Here is a 21,853-nt window from a genome sequence, read left to right as displayed (position 1 = left end):
GAATGTAATCAAGTCACCCCTTAACCTTGTTTGTTAAGCTAAATAGATTGAACTTCAGTCTTTCACTAGAAGGCAGGTTTTCTAATCCTTTAATCATTGTCGTGGCTCTTCTTTGAACTCTCTCCAATTTATCAACTTTTTTTTTAACTGTAGACACCAGAACTGGACACAGTATTCCTTGCAGTGGTGGCACCATCGCCAAATAGAGAATAAAATAACCTCTCTACAAGTTGAAATTTCCCAGTCTATGCATTCAAGGATTGCAATAACCATTTTGGCCAGAGTCAGCCTGGGAGCTGACATTCAGTTGATTATCCACCAATGCCCCCACATTTTCTTCAGTCACTGCTCCTCAGGATAGAGTCCCCCCCGCCAGTAAATACAACCTACATACTTTGTTCCTAGGTGTATACATTTAGCTGTTTTAAAACACATATTATTTGCTTGTGCCTAGTTTACCAAGTGATCCAGAGGACTCTGTCAGTGACCTCTTCTCTTCATTACATTAACATTTTAATTAAGTAGACTGCATAAGGATTAATTTTTTCAACAATCTGACTCTAAATTGAAGTATTTCTGTGAAAATTAACTTTTAAGCAGTATTGTATGTGTGCTGAATGTCTCTGTTCTAACGTCAGGCTACTAATCTGATCTAACCTGCACTAAAACATAATGTGTGCAGATGACCTGAGGTTGAAAATAAAAGCCGAGCTTCCACCTAATGTTTCTTTGTAAACTCTATCAAATGGCAGAAATGCCTCATGTTGCGCATCTGTGGGAGCATATTATGGATTGACACCCATACTAGTAAAGCCTGGAATATATTACCCACAGTAGGACGTTGGGGTTAGTATTGACTCAGAGAAGAGTGCCCCCTCCTGAATTAGTAATGTCACTCACTTCCTCCAGCCAGAAGTGGATTATGGCTAAACAGTAGCTAGAGCCACCAAAACGGTGGGAGACCCCCTCCCCCGTAGACTGGTAGTCTTGCTCGAAAATTTACAGGCAGCTGGAAGCAATCACCTGTGTGTTACGTACTGTCATCTTCTGCTCTGCCATTGGTCCACTGCTGCATCTGGCTCTTCCTAACTGTTGGGTCTGAATTACACAAATCCCGCAATAATCCACCCCTGCTTTTAGCACCGCGCAGGTTCCCGGTCCTGGATCTGAGCCTGCCCATCTCGGTTCAGCTTGAGCTAACTGATCACAAAGCTATCAGGGAACAAATCACCTGTTCTTTATAACTCCAGTGATGTGTATTGCTCTTGGTTCTGTTATCCCGAGCATCGAGAGGGGACGGGGGTGCAAGATCGTGCCGGATGGTTAGGGAGAGGTGATGGCCTGGGGGAGAAGTGGCCGATTTCTGGCAGGGATGGGGCTGGCGGTGCCCTGTGTAGGTGGGGTCTGTTTGGAGTGTTGGGGGGACGGGGACGAGACTTTGGGGTGATTCTGGGAGCAGCCTCGGAGGAAGGCCGGGCGGGGAGGTTCAGTCTGACTCTTGGGCTGGGGCTGGAGCCGGGAGGGAGGAGAGCTGGACACCCGCATCTCTGTGCGGGGACATGGCCCTGTGCAGGAGTCTGCGTGGGACGGGACGGGGGAGGCGCTGGGAGAGGGGAGCTGTGCACGCGCCGGGGCGGGCACGGGCCCCGGGAGAGGCGCGGGGGCGGGGGCGTAGGGGGAGCTCGGACGCTGCGCGAGAGGGGCGGGGCATGAAAGCCCTGGCTGGGGGAGGCTGGGATGACGCAACGGGAGAGGAGGCAACACGCGCCGGCGGCCGCACCACTGGGAGGAGGGGGTGGGGGCGGGGGACGCTGACGAACCTGCCGGCCCCGCCCCTGGGCCGGGCGGTCGATGATGTTCTGGCCCCGCCCCTTGAAGGCGGGTGCCGGGCGCGCAGGCGCTAGCAGTCAGTCAGGCCACGTGCGCAGGCGCAGGCTCCCCGGCTCGCTTCTCCCCTCCCCCAGCCATGGCGGCGCCGTGCGGCGTGATCCGGGCCCTGCACCGCGGGACCCTCACCCAGGTAACGGGCCGGGGCCCCTCCCCTGACCCTCCTGGGCGGGGCCCGCGCGCCTCCTCGCCCCGCCCTGGGCGCCGCGCCCGGGCACCGGCCCCCGGCCCCACGCTGCGCCCCGGCCTCTCCCTGGAGCCGCCCCGAGCGGGGAGCCGGAGCGTGGGCCAGGGGCCAGCCCCTCTGCGCGGCTCGGCCCTGCGCCGCCGCTCTCTGCCCCGCATCGCACCTCGTCTGGCCCCGGGCCCCGCCCCGCATCACTTCGCTGCCCCCGGCCCTTCCTGTGCCTCTCTGCAGCGCATCGCCGCGCCCGCCTCCTGCCCCACGCCGCCCCGTGCCCTGCCCCACCAGCCTCTGCCTCGCACCACATCCCGGCCCAGCTCTGCAGCGCATCGCCCCGCTCTCTGCACCACATCCCTGTCCCTCCCTCTGCCCTACACCACGCTGTCCTCTGCCCTGCTGCCCCCCGTTCCCACCCTGTACTGCCCCATCCTCTGCACCACATCACCGCCCTGGTGTTTGCTCTGCAGCACATCAGCGCACCTCCGCTCTGTATTGCCCTGCCCCTCTGCAGCATTGTGCCACATCTCTACACTGCATCCTTGCTCTGCGTGCCCTGCCTGCACCACTCTACCAGATCACCACCTTCCTGCTGTGCTGCAACAATGCACGACTGTACTGTCCTGTTACCTTGTATTTACTGTAGGAAAAAAAGTCAAATTTAAGTTAGGCTTAGCTGGCACATGTGTGAGCTAAACCCTACTTTACACTCATTCACTGTCCCTAGTCCAGACAAAGCCTTTGGCCTTGTCTGGACTAGGGAGAGCTAGTCCAATTTAGCATGTTAAAGGAAGGCCACTTTGTCTCAATGAGACTCTTAAAAGGTAGGTTTCAGAGTAACAGCGGTGTTAGTCTTTATTCACAAAAAGAAAAGGAGGACTTGTGGCACCTTAGAGACTAACCAATTTATTTGAGCATAAGCTTTCGTAAGCTACAGCTCACTTCATCGGATGCAAAGCTTATGCTCAAATAAATTGGTTAGTCTCTAAGGTGCCACAAGTACTCCTTTTCTTCTTGAAAGGTAGTCACTAACCATCACACCATGAAATCCTAGTCTAGACAGTATTTGGTAATAGTTTTTCTCAGGGTGATGGGGAGCCAGAGCCTGACTTTCTAACCTTTTTTCCATAGTTTACTGTGTTTATATGTGCGTTTTAGAATTTTTCAAAACAAACCCTTTGGGCTGAAATTTATCAACCTTCTTCTCAGCCAGAGGTGGTATAGTTGGAAAACTGGTAAACTGTTTACAGCAAAGTTAGGTGAATCAGGGTGGAAGGGAATAATTCAGTTTATCCAAAAGTATGTGTAATAAGATTTTTTTTTACGAATAGTACAAGGTTTTACCTGTCTTCCTCTTGTAGAAAAAATCTTTTTCAAGAAAAAGCTCACAAATGTAAAGAAGAAATAGGCCCCTGGGGCCAGCTGTATCGGCCACTGCTCGAGCAATCTGTGTAGCTGTCTCCAGGGCCGCCTGAGCAGCTGGCCCCAGTGCCAGCTGCTCGGGCCCCCCTGGGATCAGCCACACTGGCTGCTGCAGAAGTCATGGAATCTGTAACTTCTGCAACCTGTGTGACAAACATGGAGCCCTACATATGCTAAACAGTCTGTTACATTTTGTATTTAGCTGTGACGCTCTGAGGGAAGGTCTACACTTAAAATGCATCAGTGCAGCTGCATTGCTATAGCACTTAAGTGAGAGGTCCCCAAAGCAGGGACAGGAATGTGGGGGTGGGGAACCACCTAGCCCCTCCCTGTCCCTAGGTCTGCTCTGGTCCCAGCCCCCACCACAGCCTGGGTCTGGCTCTGCTCCTGCCCCCAGCCTTGGCCCCTGGCCATGGCCCTGCTTCCAGCCCCCCACCCCACTGTGTTCTTCCCCCCCCAGCTGCAGCCCCGCTTCCGGCTCTGGAGGAGTGGGGGAGTGCAGACAGAGGTAAGGGGGGTGTGACCCTCAAAAGTTTGGGGAATGCTGGCTTAAGCGAAGATGCTCCTACAGGGAGCAGAGAGGGTTGGATGGGGGTGGGGTCCTGGGGGGGCAGTCAGGGGACAGGGAGTGGGGGGGGGGTTGGATAGGGTGCAGGGTCCCAGGGGTGTGTGTGTGTGGTTAGGGGCGGGGGGTCCGGGGACAAGGAAAAGGGGGCGGGGGTTAGATGGGTCGGGGGTTCTGAGAGGGTTGGAAGTGGGGTTGGAAGTTGAGAGGGGGTGGGGGCTAGGCTCTTTGGGGAGGCACAGCCTTCCCTACCCAGCCCTCCATACTGTTTTGCAACCCCAATGTGGCCCTCCAGTGAAAAAGTTTGCCCACCCCTGCATTACCGGGTGGTTCCTACTGAACAAAAATTTTTCACCTCTGAGGAATAATGTTAGAAAAAAGGCCACTAATCATAAAAATCAAAACGTAGCCTATACCTAAGACTGCACTAAGTTTTAATTATATGGAAAGTTTGAAGAATGTGACAAGGTGAAGTTAAGATTGTTTGGATGCTGTGATTTGCAGTGGACACTACACTGCGGCCTATCTCATTGTTCTTGAGAGTGCAGAGACATGAGGATGATGCAATGTTTCTGGGTGAGGTGGAAGTTGGAAGCGGCAAAGGTCTGTTTGATCCCAGACCATCTCGTGGGGGCCAGTGCAGGATTGTTTAGTACAGTGTAATTTTCATGGTTTTTTTTTTTAGTCCAGTTTTAAATTACTTCAAATGTGGCTTCCATTGCTTCCTTAAAAGACTGTACACAGAAGAGCTGGTACATGATATTCTACCTCAGTTTTCTTTTTTATTACTATTATCCTTCTCCTAATTTTATGCCTTTGAACTGTTAGTGTTGGGTTTGCTCCTAGGCCTCTCTTACCAGTCTTCTGTTCTGATATAGCGTATTGGGTAGCTTTACAGCCATTTGCACTAAGGATTGAATATCCCTTTCAGATATCTCTTAGGACAGTGGTGGGCAACCTGTGGCCCGTGGGCTGCACGTGGCCCATCAGGGTAATCCGGTGGCGGGCCACCAGACAGTTTGTTTACATTTGCAGAGTTGCCCGCAGCTCCCAGTGGCCTTCATTCTGGTGTCTTGGCAGGGCTTGGTTAGAGTCCTACCACTCGTTTCCTCTCTAGCCCGTAATTGAATCTCTTCGTTGAGCCTGATGTTAAACTGACAGTTCCAGATGCCGAAGTTCTCTGTAAATATCCCCAGAGCAGGTAGTAATTGTCACCATTTCAAGGTTAACTGCTCCCTCTGCCCCCCCAACCCCTGGTCATCCTTGAGGATATCCATTTAAGTTTCAGGCTCCCGGTAGTCACCTCTCGTGGGCAGAGACCTGTGTCTCTTTCCCTCCAAGCTGGGAGATTAGATTAGCAGTCCCTTTGCACTTCACTGTGGTTTTCTCAGCAGGTGTGACCAGGTTCTAGCACCTATGGTTAACCTTTCTCCCGGGGCTACAGCAGTGTATACCAGTTACCAAGCAGCCTTCCAACCCTTCCGCAAGGATTGGGGATCCTCCTCCTTGGACAGAGGGTCCTTTCTGTTTACTGGGTCAGAAAAGAAGGCCCTGTGTCCCAGGCTTTTGGTATAAACTCAGCCTGTTTATACCAAAAGCGCTTTATTTGTTTGAGTCTCTGGAAAACACAGTGCGAACCAATATATGCAAACCTCTCCAGGAGGTGATACCGCTGTAGAGTAGTTTAGTCTCAGTGACTCACCTTAATCACCCCCCTCACCAAACACACGCACCGTTTTTAGTTCCTGAAGGACCTGTGGTAACCCTTCCCATGAAGTAGAACGTAGTCATACATAAACCATGAATACATTTAGTACACTGGTCCCCAGAGATACTGCCTGGTGTTGCAGTATCTACCTGTCATCGCACAACAGGAGACTAGAAGGTTATAAAAGGGCAGGAGCTGCTCTATTCTGCATCTCCAGCCATTTTCACCAGCCAAAGCTGAAGAGAGCTGCTGCTGCAGGAGCCTTGAGGAGGCAGGGGGAGACCTGGCTGTCTGAACAGACAGACACTTAAGGGTTGGGTGAGCTGGAGTAAGGGGTGTTGCATTCAGGATGCTTGTTTTCTAAATGAATTGTGCTTTCTCTTAAGTAAAGAGTGACTGAGTTAGAAAGACTGTCTTTTGCTATTTGCTTTCCACAACCAGAAGGCTCACAAGGTATTCTGGGAAACGTGCAAGAGCTGCTGGGGAGCCTTGGGGAAGATGGCTCTAGTTTCAGGACTTAGCAACTGGACCGTGTGGTCCTCATTGCCAAGAGTGGCATCAGATGCAAGGTCTGCACCTGGAATGCATGCGTAGAGGCCCAAAGGCAGGGACAGTGCCTAAGCTCATCTTGCTGGGGCTGAGCCCATGTTATGTGTCTTCAGTGTTTAGATCCCCTCACAGCTTTCTGGCAAGTCTGCCGTAGGGGGAGCTTGGCCAGACCTGTAACAAATACAATGGGGCAGTGGAAAACTTCCTCCAAACTGGCCTGCCCTCAGAGAACCACCTCTTGGGGTATGTCAAGAGTAGAGTGTGTAGTCCTGTATTAACTGAATTTAACTGACAATTTAGTTAACTCAAGTTAACTAAAATATGATTATAAATGCAAGTTGAGACACTCCACAGCTCTTTGTTACAGGACACCAAAATTGTTGGTTTACACTTGGACTCCAAGGTTAGATGGACAAACACTTGTGGAATTGACTTTGTTCTCCTATTGTAATTCAAGTTCTGACAAACCTGAAGATTGAGGTCAGTTAAGTCTCCTTGGACCATTTAGCCCTTGACCTCAGCTGAGTTTGCATATAAGAGGGCTGATCATAGTGGTTTTTAGTGAGTTGAGCATCTGTTCACTAGGAAATGGGCTGACACCTTTCCCCTTTATTCAGACAGGCCAATGAACAGCCTTCAGGAGCCTCACTTGTTTCTGTTGGGTTTAAAAGATTTACCTAGTACCTGTAAGCCAGAACAAACAGGTGTCCAGCTTGAAAGTGCTCCCAAATCTCTGCTGCAAGGAGGAATATTTTCTGTCTTTGACCAGTCCCACACTATTTCCATCTGTCTGCCACAAGGGTGGGGGAGGTCTCTGTTACTCTTAGCCCCCAGCTTCTATTTCTATGGTTCTTCCAAGGCTTGCTGCTGTTTCTCTGAGTTTTTCTAAGCAGCAGAATGAAGTGGACCAGATTCTTATTCGTTTCACTGATTCCTGCAGGACTTTGAATAGCAGCAGGGACAGCTTGCTGTACTCTGGTCAGTTTTCATGATAATGCACCTGGTGATTAGCAGCAGAAGTAGAACCACGTCAGTTATAACATTTTGTGTTTAGACTATAAAGGCTATACACATTTTTTTATTTTAAACGAGAGCTTATAGTTAGTAGGAGTGGAGTTTTCAAGCCCTGAGGGTAAAGATTTGCTTTTTATGCAATCTTCACACTGGGCTTTTTCGGCCACCCTAAAGAGCTGGGTCTCCTACTATCTAGGGTTGGGCATTTGACCAGTCCAAAAATAGCTAGTCATTTGACCAATTACATATTAGTCACATATTGTCAAATAATGTCAAAAATGGTCAAATATTTTAAAGCATTAATTTATTAGAACAATAACAACAGTAACAAAAAAAGAGTAAGACTTTATGGTCTCCAATAGGCTTAGCTTTATGTACTTATGCCTAATAACAAAAAACATTTATGAAGCAGAGTTATTTTAATGCAGAAAAATGTATAACACAATGAAATTAAGATAAAAAATGAAAGAATGGTGCAATCAAAAAGGGAGGCAACTGCTTATATCAGGATATTCTTGCTGGAGTATTTGACAATATTTGGCTGTAGTCAAATAATAGGTGCTCAACTGGCCAGTCAATTGACTGGCTTGCCAAGCCTAATCTGGTACAGTGGTAGCACTTTAGTGTGCCTCGTAAAACGGAGATCCTACTAGTTTAGAATTGACACTAATATCTATAATTGTCATACTCAGCACCCTTCCCATGTACACACCTCTTGTTACAGCAAATGCGTACTGACATACATAAGGATTTGCACTAGGAGGTTTCTGAGAGTGTAGCGTCTTTTGTGATGTGGACTGTTGTCCAGTAAGAGCTAAGGTGAGAGCGCCAGGCCTAAAATAGGATTTGAACTTTCCTCTCCAGAGGCTAGTGCACTTGTCTGTCTGGACTCCAAAATCTGCCACATTTTCCAGTTCAAATGATCTGGAAACTCTTACTTTCAACTTCTGATGTATGACTGTCCCAAAGCTAACGCAGTTCATTATAACTCCTTTTAACATGTGACTCTGTATAAGCAATTGTGCCCCCACCTCAAGCCATGATCCAATCACATATTTCAAGATGTGCCTTGCTGGGATGGGTCAGCACTTGGACTGGAGAAGTCCGGAGAATATGCATGTTCTGCCTGATATGGCGTTTGTGATAAGTACAGTCTTACTTTGTGAGTCAGTATTGAGCCAATGCTGGAGTGGTACTGGGGAAGGACATTGTGCTGCTGGAAGTGCTATCTACTAAGTAAGAAAAAACCTAGGTTCTTATATGGATTTGGTATTCACTTACTGTCCCAAGCAGTTAAACAGCTGCCATGTTCCACCTTAGAGGTTGCTGAATCATAGTGATTCCTGTGTATATTTTGTGTATAATGTTAAGCTTGTAAATAACTTTGGGATTCTTCAGGATAGAAGTGTGGCTATAAGATAATTAATAATCAGGAGAAAGTGAAAATTTTGGAACACTTATTATTTGGGGGGGGTTAAGATGCTTTCTTGTATCCAGGAGAAGATGCTCAGAAGTAGCTGTATCCATTATACCACCACATTGCTGTGTTGCATTGTCTTTTCCTCCAGGATGTTAGAGAAAATTACAGCTGGCATTTGGGATACACCTTTGCCACTACTCTAGTAGTGTCTGTCTCAAGGATGCACTACTGGAAAGTCAGCAGTTCAGGGGACATCTGTTTTAATGAAGAGACCATGCGTATACACAGCAATTCATGCTAGAGAGGCTGGATTCAGGAAATGAGGATTTCCTGTGTAATATCCTATATTTCTGTACAGCTCCTTTTAACGTGAAGGATTCCAAAAGCATCTTGTGACCTTAAACTGTAATGTACTGCTTAGATTCTTAGACTTAAAATTTTCAAAAGTGCCAAAGTCCCATTTTCAAAAGTGACTTAGTCACTTAGGAACCTAACTCTCATTGACAATCAATGGAACTAGGGGCTGGCCTACACAACGGAGCTTAAAGCACCTTTCTACTGGTGTAACTGTCCACACTAGGGGGTTGCATTGCTTTGGTTATTGTTTTCTAAACTCATGTTGTTATAGTTGAACAAAAGTTGTGCAGACCAGCCCATGGTCCCACTGACTTTCAGTGGGACTTGTAGTCCTTAAGACGCTTTTGAAAAGGTATGTCTGTCACTGTGGTGCCTGAGCATCTTCCTGTAATTATTCTACATAAACATCATTGCCATGCTTGAGATGTAATTGGGCATCAAGTCTTTGGTGCACAGCAAAACTGTGCAACTGTTTAGGACAGGAAGAGAAGCAGAATTTTGTATCCAGCTGAAACTGCAGGGGGAATTTAGTGAGGCAGGATGTAATATGAGGTGAGATTTCACCAGGATGCTGCTGTTAATGGCCCAAGCCTTACAAAAAGTGCCATAGGATCTTTAATAACCCAGTGTGGTCAGATTATCAGTTTTGCATCCCCTCTGAGGACTGATTTAAACAAGCTTGATTACAATGTTCAGTTAAGTTAAGAAGAAAAAAGCTTCAAGTGATTTCTTGACTTGTTCAAAGGATTTTGCTTGTTGTCCAACCCCAAGAGTCGTCTGAGAAGCCAGCATTTCACATCAGTTAAGTGTAGACCTTGAACTGATGAATTTGATCTTCTACCATCTGGATACTGTAGAAGGGATGATATTTTTGCATTGGCTTACTGGATACTATCCAGAAAATAACGTCTTGGGCATCAAAGAGCTAGATCAGAAGTGGTGCCTACGCTGTGGGATTGACTTTTTTAAAAAAACATGGTTATGAGACATCCTAGAATGAGATCAGAGTTGCCAAAATTTATGATTTTTCTCTTTTGCCACCCCTAAATATTCACTTAATTATTCAATTGTATCTTGGAATTAAACCTCATTGTCTCTCTAATGAGATCACTCCTGCCTGGGTAGCAGAACCAGGAGGGATGGGGGTGGGGAGTGGGCTTTGTCTCCTTGGAAACTCATGCACAGCAAGGGATGGGGGGAGAGGTGAGAGTGAGACCAGCTGCTCTAGGACCTGGGCTCATTCCAGGGAGCTGGAAATGGAGGGGCTAGAATGTGCCCGGGAGCAGGTAGGAAGCCCTGGGACCCTCCTTCCCAGCCTGGGACCCTCCTTCCTGCCTCCATGCTGGCCAAGTCTTAGTACCTCCCCTCACTCCCCCTCCTGTCCTGCTTCTGCCACCTCCTGACTCCTGCAATGCACTATGCATTTAAACAGAAGGCTGTGAACATCTCTGGGGCCTTAAACTCGGTGTAGTCTAATGATGGATGCCCAAACTTTACCATACTGAGAATTGTTTTGGTAATTTGTAATGAACCTATAGTCCAGTGGTGGGCAACTTCAGCCTGTGGGCCACATGTGGCCCTTCAGGATAATCCACTGGTGGGCTGCGGGACAGTTTGTTTACATTGACCGTCCCCAGGCACGGCCGCCCACAGCTCTCAGTGGCTGCGGTTCGCCGTTCCCAGCCAATGGGAGCCGCAGGAAGCGGCGTAGGCTGCCGGGACGTGCTGGCCACCACTTCCCGCAGCTCCCATTGGCCAGGAATGGTGAACCGTGGCCACTGGAAGCTGCAGGCGGTCGTGCCTGCTGATGGTCAGTGTAAACAAACTGTCTAGTGGCCCACCAGTGGATTACCCTGACAGGCCGCAGGTTGCCCACCACATCCACACCAGACTTGTATAAAAACATGGCAGATCGCAAATGGCCTCTCATCTTTCTTGCAGAGGAATGGCTCATGAAGACTACAGACCCAATCATGTGATGCTGCTTGGCTTAAGAGAAATAACAAATAAGACTGTGACTTTCATGAGATGCACTTTGGCCATCCTGGTCTTATGGGAAGAGTCCTCTGGATTTTAAATATCTTAGAACTCTATTAAGTGGCACGCTGCTAAATACCCTGGCACTTGGTAAGGGTGGAATTCACATTTTCACTTGTAAACTAATAGTTTTCTTTTAAGTCTACCCTTAGTCATTGTAACATTAAAGAAAATATGGCTTCCACTTTTGCAGCAGCCATAAAAACAACTGTTAGTTATGCTGGTGTCTGTTAAATATGCTGATATATTAGGTTTCTAGATGTGAGAGGGTGCTAGGTTGAATTGGTAGTTTCTTACAATGTTTTAAGTGAATGCAGCATTGGTGAAAATTCTTGGATATATACAGAAGTAGAGATTGAAGAGTTGTCTATCTGAAGAATAGGTCCAACACAATAAATGATGGTGAAAGCCTCCCATCTGCCCGATCTCCACTAGGGAGCTTCAACCCCAACGTAGATTGGGCTTCTTGAGGGGGGGAATGCAACTTCTGTTGCTCATGCAGTCTTTGGTGTGTCTGAGATTTAGGCCTGGTCAACTTTAGAAAAGATTTTTAAATCTTAGTTCAGTAATGTTGCAACACAAGCTATGTTGATTAAGTAAAGGTTAAAACAGTTTAAATATGTCTATGTGAGGGGTTCACGCTGATTTAATTAGTTCTATTTTAAATCCATTTAAATTGGTATAACTTTTCTAAAATGGGCAAGAAGGGCCAGTTGTGTTTTTTGTCATGTGCACATTTGCTCACTATGAGACTCCTAACTCACACACACTTCACAGTACCATCAAATGGTGTAAACTTTCATTTCCACCTGAGCTAGATTTGAGCCAGAGACCACAAAGTGAAAGTTTTTAAACAGGTGTGTTAATTTTGGCGCCGTATACAAAGTAGCTAACCTTTCCAGCCTTGAGGCAATTGCCAAACAAAATAACCAATAGAAAAATGTATCTTCTGGTTTTTAAGATGTATTATGAACAATTGAATAATTAAAACCCAAAACACACGTTTTTAAAAGGCCACTCTATATGTGACTTGATACTGTTTGTCCTTGTTTGTGTTTTTTGGGCTAGTCTTGCTAGCATACAACTACACACTTGAACCAGAAATGCAATAAAATATAAAAAGTTCCCTTCACCTGAAGGTCAGAGAAGGAGAAACTGAGATTGTATGTTTGTGAGGGATTTAGATACTACTGTGGTGATTGCAATATAAAAACTTAGCTAGCTAGTTCACTGAGAGGGAAGCAGGCAGTTGGGAATTTGGTTGCCCTCTCCTAAAGAGAAACTGGGAAATCTTTTTTACAAATAAATGAAATAATTGTTTACATAAGTCAGAGATCAGAAAAAGGAGGCATTCAATAAATTAGCTACTACCCCTTTGTATGTCCAATTGTCATTATTCTTAAAATAATGATGGATGCCCAAACTTTACCATACTGAGAATTGTTTTGGTAATAAAAGGTAATAATTACATACTGTCTTTTCATAGTCTGAAAATAAGTTTTGCCTCTGTATTGCTTACTCCTCATTTCTAAAATCACTTTTCTTTTTGGAAACAAATCAGACTTCTTTCCAGCAGTCTTATTTGGTGCAAATAAATGGAGGTTTCTTCTATTTCTGAATGATAGTACACACGAGGCTATAAGTACTAAATACTAAGCCACATTTCCTTGTTTCCAGAACATCTCTATCAAGGTAGAACACAGAATGGTTGCAAAATTGTCAGTGTTCAATTCTTACCTATAATGGGTTTTTATAATCGCTTCCCCAAAACTTGTCAGAATAAGACAGGCTCAGATCACATGATCCATTGAGCTTCGTTGTCATTTCTTGCACAACAATGGGGTTTTTTTGGGAGGGGGCTTTATCTACACCGGAAAGTTGCAGTTTTCAATTGACTGGTGTAGTTTAAAACAGTACAACCCTATAGTGTGGACATGGTTATACTAGTGTAAAAGTGCTCTATATCAGTACAATTATTCCCATATGGAAAAGGAAAAATTCCCCTGCTGTAGTATTCGAAGTGTTCTATGGCTCCCCCCAACTCCGCTTTTCTATCTTCAGTTAGTGGATGTGTTCCTCAAAGCCCATTGGTTACCACCTTCTTCCTCATGGCCCCTGCAGCCCTGCTGGGAGTGTGGAGGGGCTCGGAGGAGGGTAGAATCGGTAGCTGAGTGGCAGTGAGGTGTCCCCAGGATGCCACCTCCTATCCCCCTCATTGCCACCACTTCCTCAAAACACAAGAGGAATTTGCTGACTAAAAATTTAGTGCAGAGTTAAGTTTGACCAGCAGAGCATCTTAACCCTCCAGAATGTCAAATGAACCTATATTTAAACCTCTGAAAACCAGGAAGCATACCATCCCTACCCTGTAACAATAACTGTGCGTTCTCTGTGTGACATACCAGTGCGGCCCCTCCAACAGACGTCTGTGAGGACACAGCATGGGAGTGTGATAGGAGGAATTGTCAGCGCCTGTCCTCATTAAGGGAAAAGTTGTGTTTAGGGCAGGCTTAGTGGCACCAGCAGGCTACATCTGTCTTTTGCTCAACTCTTTCACCTGCTTTTCACAAACCATTCCAAAATTACTAGATGTTACCATCCTTTGACCCTTGTCCTAAGGGCTTTCTCTGCAACATACTTGCACCAACGTCTGCATTATTATGTATGCTAGCAGACTGCTACAGATCCGCATGGCAAGAATAGATTTTATGCTCCTGTGCTTGCACAACCCGCATAACTCAGCACAGAAACGAGGGGTCTGTGATCCCTTTGGGTGCACGTCTCTCTCCTGCTACTGCAGTGTTAGTTGTGTCAACCTGCTGCAGGTAATCCCTGCACTAATCAATACTGCTGTCTGTAACAAAGTAAAGTGAAGTTATAGTGTTTGTAGATGAATAAGATAATGCAGTTCTGTGGGACCAGCACATCACTTAAAATGGCCCATTTACTTCATACATTCAGTACTTGCCAGCTCCAGGTTTGGGGCGTGGCTGTTGTGTATCTTAAATCTTTCTTTCCTGGTTTTCAGAGTTTCAAGTATAGGTGCATTTGGCATTTTGGAAGGGTACAAGGCACTGCTGGACAACCTTACCTCTACATTAACTAAGTTTTGGGGCAGTGCATTAATATAGTTTCTTAGTGCATGTCTATATCCAAAAACTTGCGCGGAATAAATCTTTAATTTAATTACATCAGTGCAAACCCCTAACTCTAAATGCACTTAAATCAGTTTAAACTGCATTTATACCAGTTTATTTTATTTTGATTACCAGATTAAGCTAAACCAGTTTAAGTACATCTTACGTTAGGAGTGTGCACTGATGTAATTAAATTACTTTAGTTACATCAGCACAAAAAAATTGATGTCTAAACCAGCCCTTGGTTTCCCTGTTCCTTTTAAAAAGAAAGTGAAACAAATGCTTATACCTGATGATGATAGCACTTCAATGGCCCCAGTTAGGTTTTAAAATGTATACCTCAGTTTAATGCAGGGGTTTAATGAGTTAGGGTAAGTTCCTACCTTTCTTACTGCTTCAAACTTTTTTTTTTGTAAGTCTATGTTAACAGACCAGCATATCATTTAGAAAACAAAAGCTTTTTATTTGCAAAATATTAATAAGGGAAGTAAAAATTATGTGCAGACCCTAAAGATTCAAGAGTTCATATTTATAGCCAGAGAATTTCTCCTGTCCCTGAAGATGAGGCAAGGTTTTGTTTTGTTTTGTTTTCTTCTCCAACCCCCTCGGGAAGATCTTACTTATGTTTGATCAGGCACTTACAATGTCAGGCACTTTTCTTTTGACTGCATTCACTTATATATTGTTCTTTCTTCCTTCTGACACTCTGGTTTTCAATCTTGCATGTTTCTCTTCTTTTGACAAATTTCAAGATGTTTTGGTTGGAAATGTGACCTGCCTTGGATAAAATAACGATAAAAAGGAGAAAAGTCTGAGAGTGATTCTTCTCTGTTTCCTGAGTCATTCCAGCCCCATTAATCAGTGCTAGTGCTGTGGAGGCTGGGTGGTGTGTTATGTCGCCAGCACAGCAGCTCCTCAGTCCCTTTCCCCCACCCCCTGCCTGCCTACACAGTGGGGAAAACTAGAGAGGGAAGCCATCAATCTTTCCCGTCACCACATGCCAACAGTGATTCCCCTCTCCACTTCCTGTTCTCTCTGTCTTGCTCACCACCTGTGTTTAGAATTAGCTCTGAGTCTACTAATCTCACTCCCGTCCTTACCTGATCTGCTCCGAGAAAATAGCAAGTGGTCGTACTGCTATAGCATTTGTGAGGAGTGACTGCTTGAGTTTGGATTGTAAAATAATTTCCCTTATAATAATCTGTTGTGACTCTCTCCACTTTGTGTAACGTTCATTCTTATGGCTGAAACTTTGCTTGCTTTCACTTCAGCCCAGTGATGAACTTTTGAGAGTTTTAGAAAACTCTAGTTAGCCATTTATTATCTGCAGAGGTTGAAATATATATTATGCACTTTCTCATGAGAGGACTAAACTAGCTAGAGCAGAGGGGAGCAAACTACGGCCCACGGGCCCCTCCGGCTCGGCCCCTGAGCTCCTGGCCTGGGAGGCTAGCCCCCGTCCCCTCCCCCGCTTTCCCCCTCCCGTGCAGCCTCGACTCACTGCGCTGCCGGCACAATGCTCTGGGCGGGGGGGTGGGGGGGGCTGCAAGATCCTGGGGCAGCACAGCTGCAAAGCCTCTGCCTGACCCGGTGCTCTGTGCTGCAGAGGGGGCAGAGGAGTTTGAGGGGGTGGTCAGGGTCAGGGATGAGGGTTGGAGACAGCCTGCAAAGTAAGTCCATAGGCAACAGTTGGGTTAAAAGCCCAGTCTTTATGCTCAGCTACTGGGAGGGTTCTTATCAAAAAGCTTTTGTACCCTGGGCTTGGTCTTGATATCTGCATCTCGCTAGTGGGTGTTTTGAAAATTAGAAGTCCCATCCCCTCCTCTTTTGGCTACTAATAGATTGGTGCCTCCAGGTTCAACTCCATAATCTCATCAGTTTGTCTCTGTCGAATAATGTGGCCAAGTAAAACCTTTATTCTCGCTGTCATGTAGCTTGTAGCCTGATCTAGATTATGAATAAAATTCCCAGCTATCACTTTGAGCGTTGACAGGTTCTTGTCCAAAGATCAGACCCATTATTTTTAAAATTATTATATAATTGTGAACCCCGATGTGCACAGGTGCAACACTTACACTGTAGGAACTCTTTTATATTTACAAATAAATAATTTATTAATACATTTAGCAAAGTCTCCCACACTCTAACTCAGTAAGGTAGATAGAGATAATACAGAAAGTACATCTGAACATCCACACTCACACCATCCCTTGCAAGACAACCTGAAATGTTAACCATTATCTTCCTCATCACCATCACCCTCCTCATCTTCACCAGTGGCTATCATTCTGGCCCCTCCCAAGGGCTACATCTCTCCCCACTACTGCCTTGGGATGCCACTTTTATAATATTTTACGCTGACGTTACCATTTCTAATGCATATTCATTAGGGGTTTTCCCCCGCTTCCTTATGTGTATTTCCTCCCCTTACCAATGTTAAGGTGTTCTTCTTCCACAGGTTAGTGTATTTATGATTTCACCGCATTAACATATATGTCAATTCATTACTATGGCACTCTTGTGGTCGGATGTTCCGTCCAAAACCTTCCAGAAGCTGGTGTGAGTTCATGTGCTGTGATTGGCTGATGTCCTTATGGACAGAATTTCCCCCTGCACTCTATTTCCAGTTCCCCAAAATTTATGAGTTACCTAAGTTTATCTGTGCCAAAGTTCATAGGCCTCAAGCCTCATGCTAGCGGCTGAAGCCAATGACTTACAGGATACAAGCCTGTAGGTTCCTTGTATTACTACTGAATATAAAAAGCAGAATATAATGCAAAGCCATGAATATAATAGAGGTAAGCTGGCCCACTGGGCTACAAGCTTGTATATAAATAAACTTTCTAGGCAAAAAAAAATTGTTTATGGCATTGGTAGAGTTAAGGTTGTAAGCAATATGCTTCTCAATTATTTAAAAAGAAAGCTCTTACAGGAACGTTAGTAGTTTTTACAAAACTTCAGCAGCTGTTGGCCTGTCTGTTCAAAGCTAAGATTTTGCTAAAAACAACAAAATATTTGGAAAGAATGGAAATGCGCAGTTAAGGGCATCCAGGTAACCCTAACTCTGCTCTTGTCTGCTTCCACTCTTCTATTGCACCTTGAGTATATGATGGTGATATTCTTATAGACTTCTGGAGGATTTTTGATAGGAACTGAGCTTTAAATCCACTTTATGTACATAGTTTAAGTTGTCTGAGGAGCAGAGGAACAGTAATACATGTTTGATATATGTGATCCTGCTATAATCTCGATGTGTAAAACTACTTAATTTGGGGTTCATCCTTTATGAAGTTCATAACCCTAGACATGGTAGCCATGGTCAAAATTTTGCAAAGGTGAGTAGTGATTTTTGGGTCCCTCAATTTGTGGGTGCTCACTGAAGGTGCATTAATTGGCCTGATATTTGTCAGAAAGTGTATCCACAGCACTTTCTGAAAATCAGATCCTTGAAAGGTGTCTTAATGAGCACATACAAACTGAGGCACCCCAAATCAATAGTCACCTTTGAAAATCTCTGGTCCATGTGCCTATACTAACTTTTGCAGTATGACAGCACTCATATTTGAAATTACACAGAATATCATTCAGGATAATTCCTAAAAAGTGTTCACCTCTGGTCAAGAGATTTAAATCTGTATTTTTTTTTCAGTGACTGACTGCTTATGGCCTTAAATAAGGTGGAAGTATTTTGCTGTAGTGATGTAAAGACAGTTGTACTTCGGTTTATATGCTACAGCAGTAGTGCTCAGTTAATCAACAACAGTACAGTAATTTTAGTCACTGACACAATGATTAAATGTGCTTTTGAAGATGGGATTATCTACTGCCTTTCAGTTGTTCTCTGGGTTGAGATACAGGTCAGAGTTAGGGTTAGGTTTTCATGGCTGTTTGCTTTTTGGGGTTTTTTTATGTAACGTGACCTTGGAAGTTCCAAACTTATAATGTTACTGTAATTTGAGAAAACTACAATGTTGTCAAGCCTTTTCCTTACAAGATAGGTATTTACAAACTTATTTAAAGATTAAAGTTTTGCCTGAGAGTTTTTTTTAGATTTTTGAATGCGTTTTATTGCCGTTTCTGTCACTTGGACATCTGTTAGGGATGTCTAAAAGTTGTGTATACTGATTTGGACATCTGTACAGTTTGGAGAGGCATTAACAAAATAAACTTGTTTGCAGTGTTTAGCCTCTTTGGTCCCAGGATATTAGAGAGACAAGATGGGTGAGGTAATATTCTTTATTGAACCAACTTCTGTTGGTGAAAGAGACAAGCTTTCAAGCTTACACAGGGCTCTTCTTCAGTTTGCTGAAATAAACTTGAGTCAGTTACAAGTCATAGAATGCAATAGAGAAACTTTATTGTGAAACTTTGGCTGCAGCTGTTTACCTCTAATGGAGCATGTGACACACTACTCTGAATGGTGCACGAAGCATTAGAGATAACATAAAACATAGCACGTATGTCTGCCAGCATCCTAAAGTTTGAATGGCATAGCCATTTAGATGAGGATTTCAGGCTGCCATACTGGTCAAGAGCTTGGAAGTTTCTTCATGTACATTATGAATGGCACGTGGGGACCATGCCTTATCTTGAAGTATTTGTTTTAGTTCCTATAATAGATAATCCATCTCCAGACTCCTTGGAAATTGCAAAAGGCCCTCTTCCTTGATGTCTAAGGACAGCTCAGGAAAACATACCGGGGGATCTGGCCATTTTTCCTAGGTCAAACCACTTTTGATCTGTGAAGGGACAAAAACAAATGAGGAAACTTTTCATAGTCAAACACTCCATTCATTTTTGGCACTCCCGAATCTTGGAAATGTCTTCTCTTATTTGCTTCAACCTTTTCAGAAAATTTTTGTTCTGGAAGAGGGCCCTGTTTGCAAATGTTTGGACAAATTAAGTGGACCTTTGAAGTGCCTGGTGAGCAGTGGGTGTTCAAAATCAGCCTGATAATGGTATGAAGAATCTATATGCCGTGTGTGTGTGTGTTTGTACACCCCCAACAGAAGTAAATATAAGTGTACCCTTCGGGCGGAGGGATAGCTCAGTGGTTTGAGCATTGGCCTGCTAAACCCAGGGTTGTGAGTTCAATCCTTGAGGGGGCCATTTAGGGATCTGGGGCAAAAATTGGGGATTGGTTCTGCTTTGAGCAGGGGGTTGGACTAGATGACCTCCTGTCGTCCCTTCCAACCCTGATAGTCTATGATTCTATTCTATGAAATAAGCAATATAAGCCAACTGCTAGTGCCATTGTGGCTTGAAAAATGCAGCTTATGACAATAGTGCGGGGAACACTCGGATTTTCTGTCCTCGAATCCAGCAATTACACAACATTCTCCCGTTTCAACAGGTGGATTTCTTATGGAAACCAAGTTTGGAGGCTGAGGTCCAGATATTGTATGCATCCTTATCTTTAACATGGAGGTGTAGCCTCTTGAGAAGCTGGGTGGCTGCATGCAGTGCTCTATCTTGATGCCAAAAAGAAGGCAACATTGCATGCAGGGGCTGGCGGTCTCTAAAGAACACTCTAAAAATGAGTCACACGGTAGAATTTGGTGTGGGACATGCTTGGTTGTCCTGCAGTAAGTAGGGCCCTACCAAATTCATGGTCCATCTTGGTCAGTTTCGCAGTCAGGGGATTTTAAAAAATTGTAAATTTCATGATTTCAACTATTTAAATCTGAAATGTCACCCTGTTGTAATTGTCGGGGTCCTGACCCAAAAAGGAGTTGTGGGGGGGAAGAGGTTGCAGTACTGCTACCCTTACTTCTGCACTGCTGGTGGTGGTGACGCTACCTCCAGAGCTGGGTGGCGGCAGAGCGGCAGCTGCTGGACAGGAGCCCAGCTCTGAAGGCAGAGCGCTGCCAGCAGCAGAGCAGAAGGAAGGATGGCATGGGATAGTATTGCCACGCTTGCTTCTGCGCTGCTGCCTGCAGAGCTGGACCCTCAGTCAGCAGCTGCCGCTCTCCAGCCACCCAGCTCTGAAGGCAGCAGCACAGAAGTAAGGGTGGCAGGATATGGTACTGCTGTGTGCTGCTGGCGGGGTGCTGCCTTCAGAGCTGGGTGCCTGGCCAACAGCTGCTGCTCTCAAGCCGCCCAGCTCTAAAGGCAGTGCAGAAGTAAGGGTGGCAATATCGCAACCCCCCTCAAATAATCTTGTGTCCTCCCTGCAACTCCCTTTTTGGTCAGGACCCCCAATTTGAGAAACACTGGTCTCCCCCTGTGAAATCTGTATAGAATAGGGTAAAAGCACACAAAACACCAGATTTCACAGGGGAGACAAGATTTCACAGTCCATGCCGCATTTTTCATGGCAGTGAATTTGATTGGGCCCTAGCAATAAGGTAAGCACAGATGTTTTAGTTATGATTAGTCTTGGCAGGATTCAATTTAAATCAATAGATGTCGGTAAATGTCATTTTCAGATGACGCACTGAAATCAACAACAACAAAACCCATTGGTAACAGTTGTGGTGAGTGCAGCCTGCCCCTCACACCTTGCAGGTGTCACTGACCCTGCGGCCATGCAGGGAGCCCTCTGCAGCCCTGCTGTCATGGGAGTGAGTGAGCAGGGCTGTAGAGGGCTCCCTGCCCAGCTACATGGTCGGTGACACCTGATCCCTGCAGGCACAAGTTGCAGAGGAGCCTGCAGTCCTGGCAGACTACCCCACAGCCAGGAGGCAGATGAACCCCCTGGCCACAAGGGAGGCCACTCCACTGCTGAATGCCTCCTTGAAGGGATGGGGTGTTGTTGGCCCCTCAGTCATGCAGAGAGCCCTCTACAGCTTCGCTGTCACGGACCCACATTCTCACTCACCAGCCTGGAGTGCGAAGGCCATCCCAGGCTGGAATTGTTCAGCAGTGTGGTGGCCTCCCCCATGACCACTGGCTTCTCCTCCTTGCAGGCCTGGCTGAGGGCTCTGTTCCTGTAGGCCAGGACTGTATCCTTCCCCACACCTTGCACCCAGGGATCTTGAGCCCCTGCACTATGCTGGGAACCCCCTGCAGCACCGCTGTCAGCACTGCCCCACTCCTACCCTCCCTTAAATTCCAGCAACTGTAAAAATAGTTAATTAATATTGATTTTTATTTTTTATTAAGATTGGGGGAAAATATCAAATGGTACCAAGCCTGCTTGTGATCATTTAAGAGCAAGAGATATGGAAGTCAGTGGCCTACGCTTTTGCATTTGTCAGGAGGGGTAGCTGTTCATCTTCTCGTGAAAGATAGGATTTGGTGAAGGAATAGCTGAACCTTGCCACATTTCACATTTTATTTAAATGGCAAGACCTACCACCACACCTGGGTTGAGTAGCAAGTTCCAAAGTCTGAGGTGTGGAATTTTTTCCTTTGGGAATGCCAGGGAGTAATAAGTAGTACCGAATGCAGAAGCCTTATTGAAGGAAAATGTGATAAAGCAAATGAAGTGTCTGAAAAGGTTCCCCTTTCCTCTGACACACACTGTAGACTCGTATATAGATTAATCTGCCACACACAACCTTTATGGAGTTACATGCTCACCATGTAGACTTAAACACACACATAACAGACTTTCACGCTGCACATACTACAG

At 45.6% G+C, this 21,853-nt stretch overlaps 1 protein-coding gene across 2 annotated transcripts in view; it reads left to right on the top strand.

The window, feature by feature from the left end:
* Window positions 1–1,897: 1,897 nt before the first annotated feature.
* WARS2 (tryptophanyl tRNA synthetase 2, mitochondrial) overlaps window positions 1,898–21,853 on the top strand; it is an 83,261-nt gene continuing 63,305 nt past the window's right edge. The window contains exons 1-2 of one of the 2 annotated variants that reach the window (XM_073310412.1): window positions 1,954–2,020; window positions 11,045–11,230. Coding sequence is in view for 1 of the 2 variants with exons in the window: in XM_073310402.1 (XP_073166503.1) it covers window positions 1,967–2,020 (54 nt within the window). In the remaining variant the exon portion in view is untranslated. Of the gene's footprint in view, window positions 2,021–11,044; window positions 11,231–21,853 lie in introns of both variants that reach the window. The other variant, XM_073310402.1, reaches the window with a different exon arrangement.

The sequence above is a fragment of the Lepidochelys kempii genome, chromosome 1 (assembly GCF_965140285.1).
Source record: "Lepidochelys kempii isolate rLepKem1 chromosome 1, rLepKem1.hap1, whole genome shotgun sequence".
Lineage (NCBI taxonomy): Eukaryota > Metazoa > Chordata > Testudines > Cheloniidae > Lepidochelys > Lepidochelys kempii.
The sequence above is the reverse complement of the archived record's forward strand: the minus strand, read 5'-3'. Positions and strand labels throughout refer to the sequence as shown.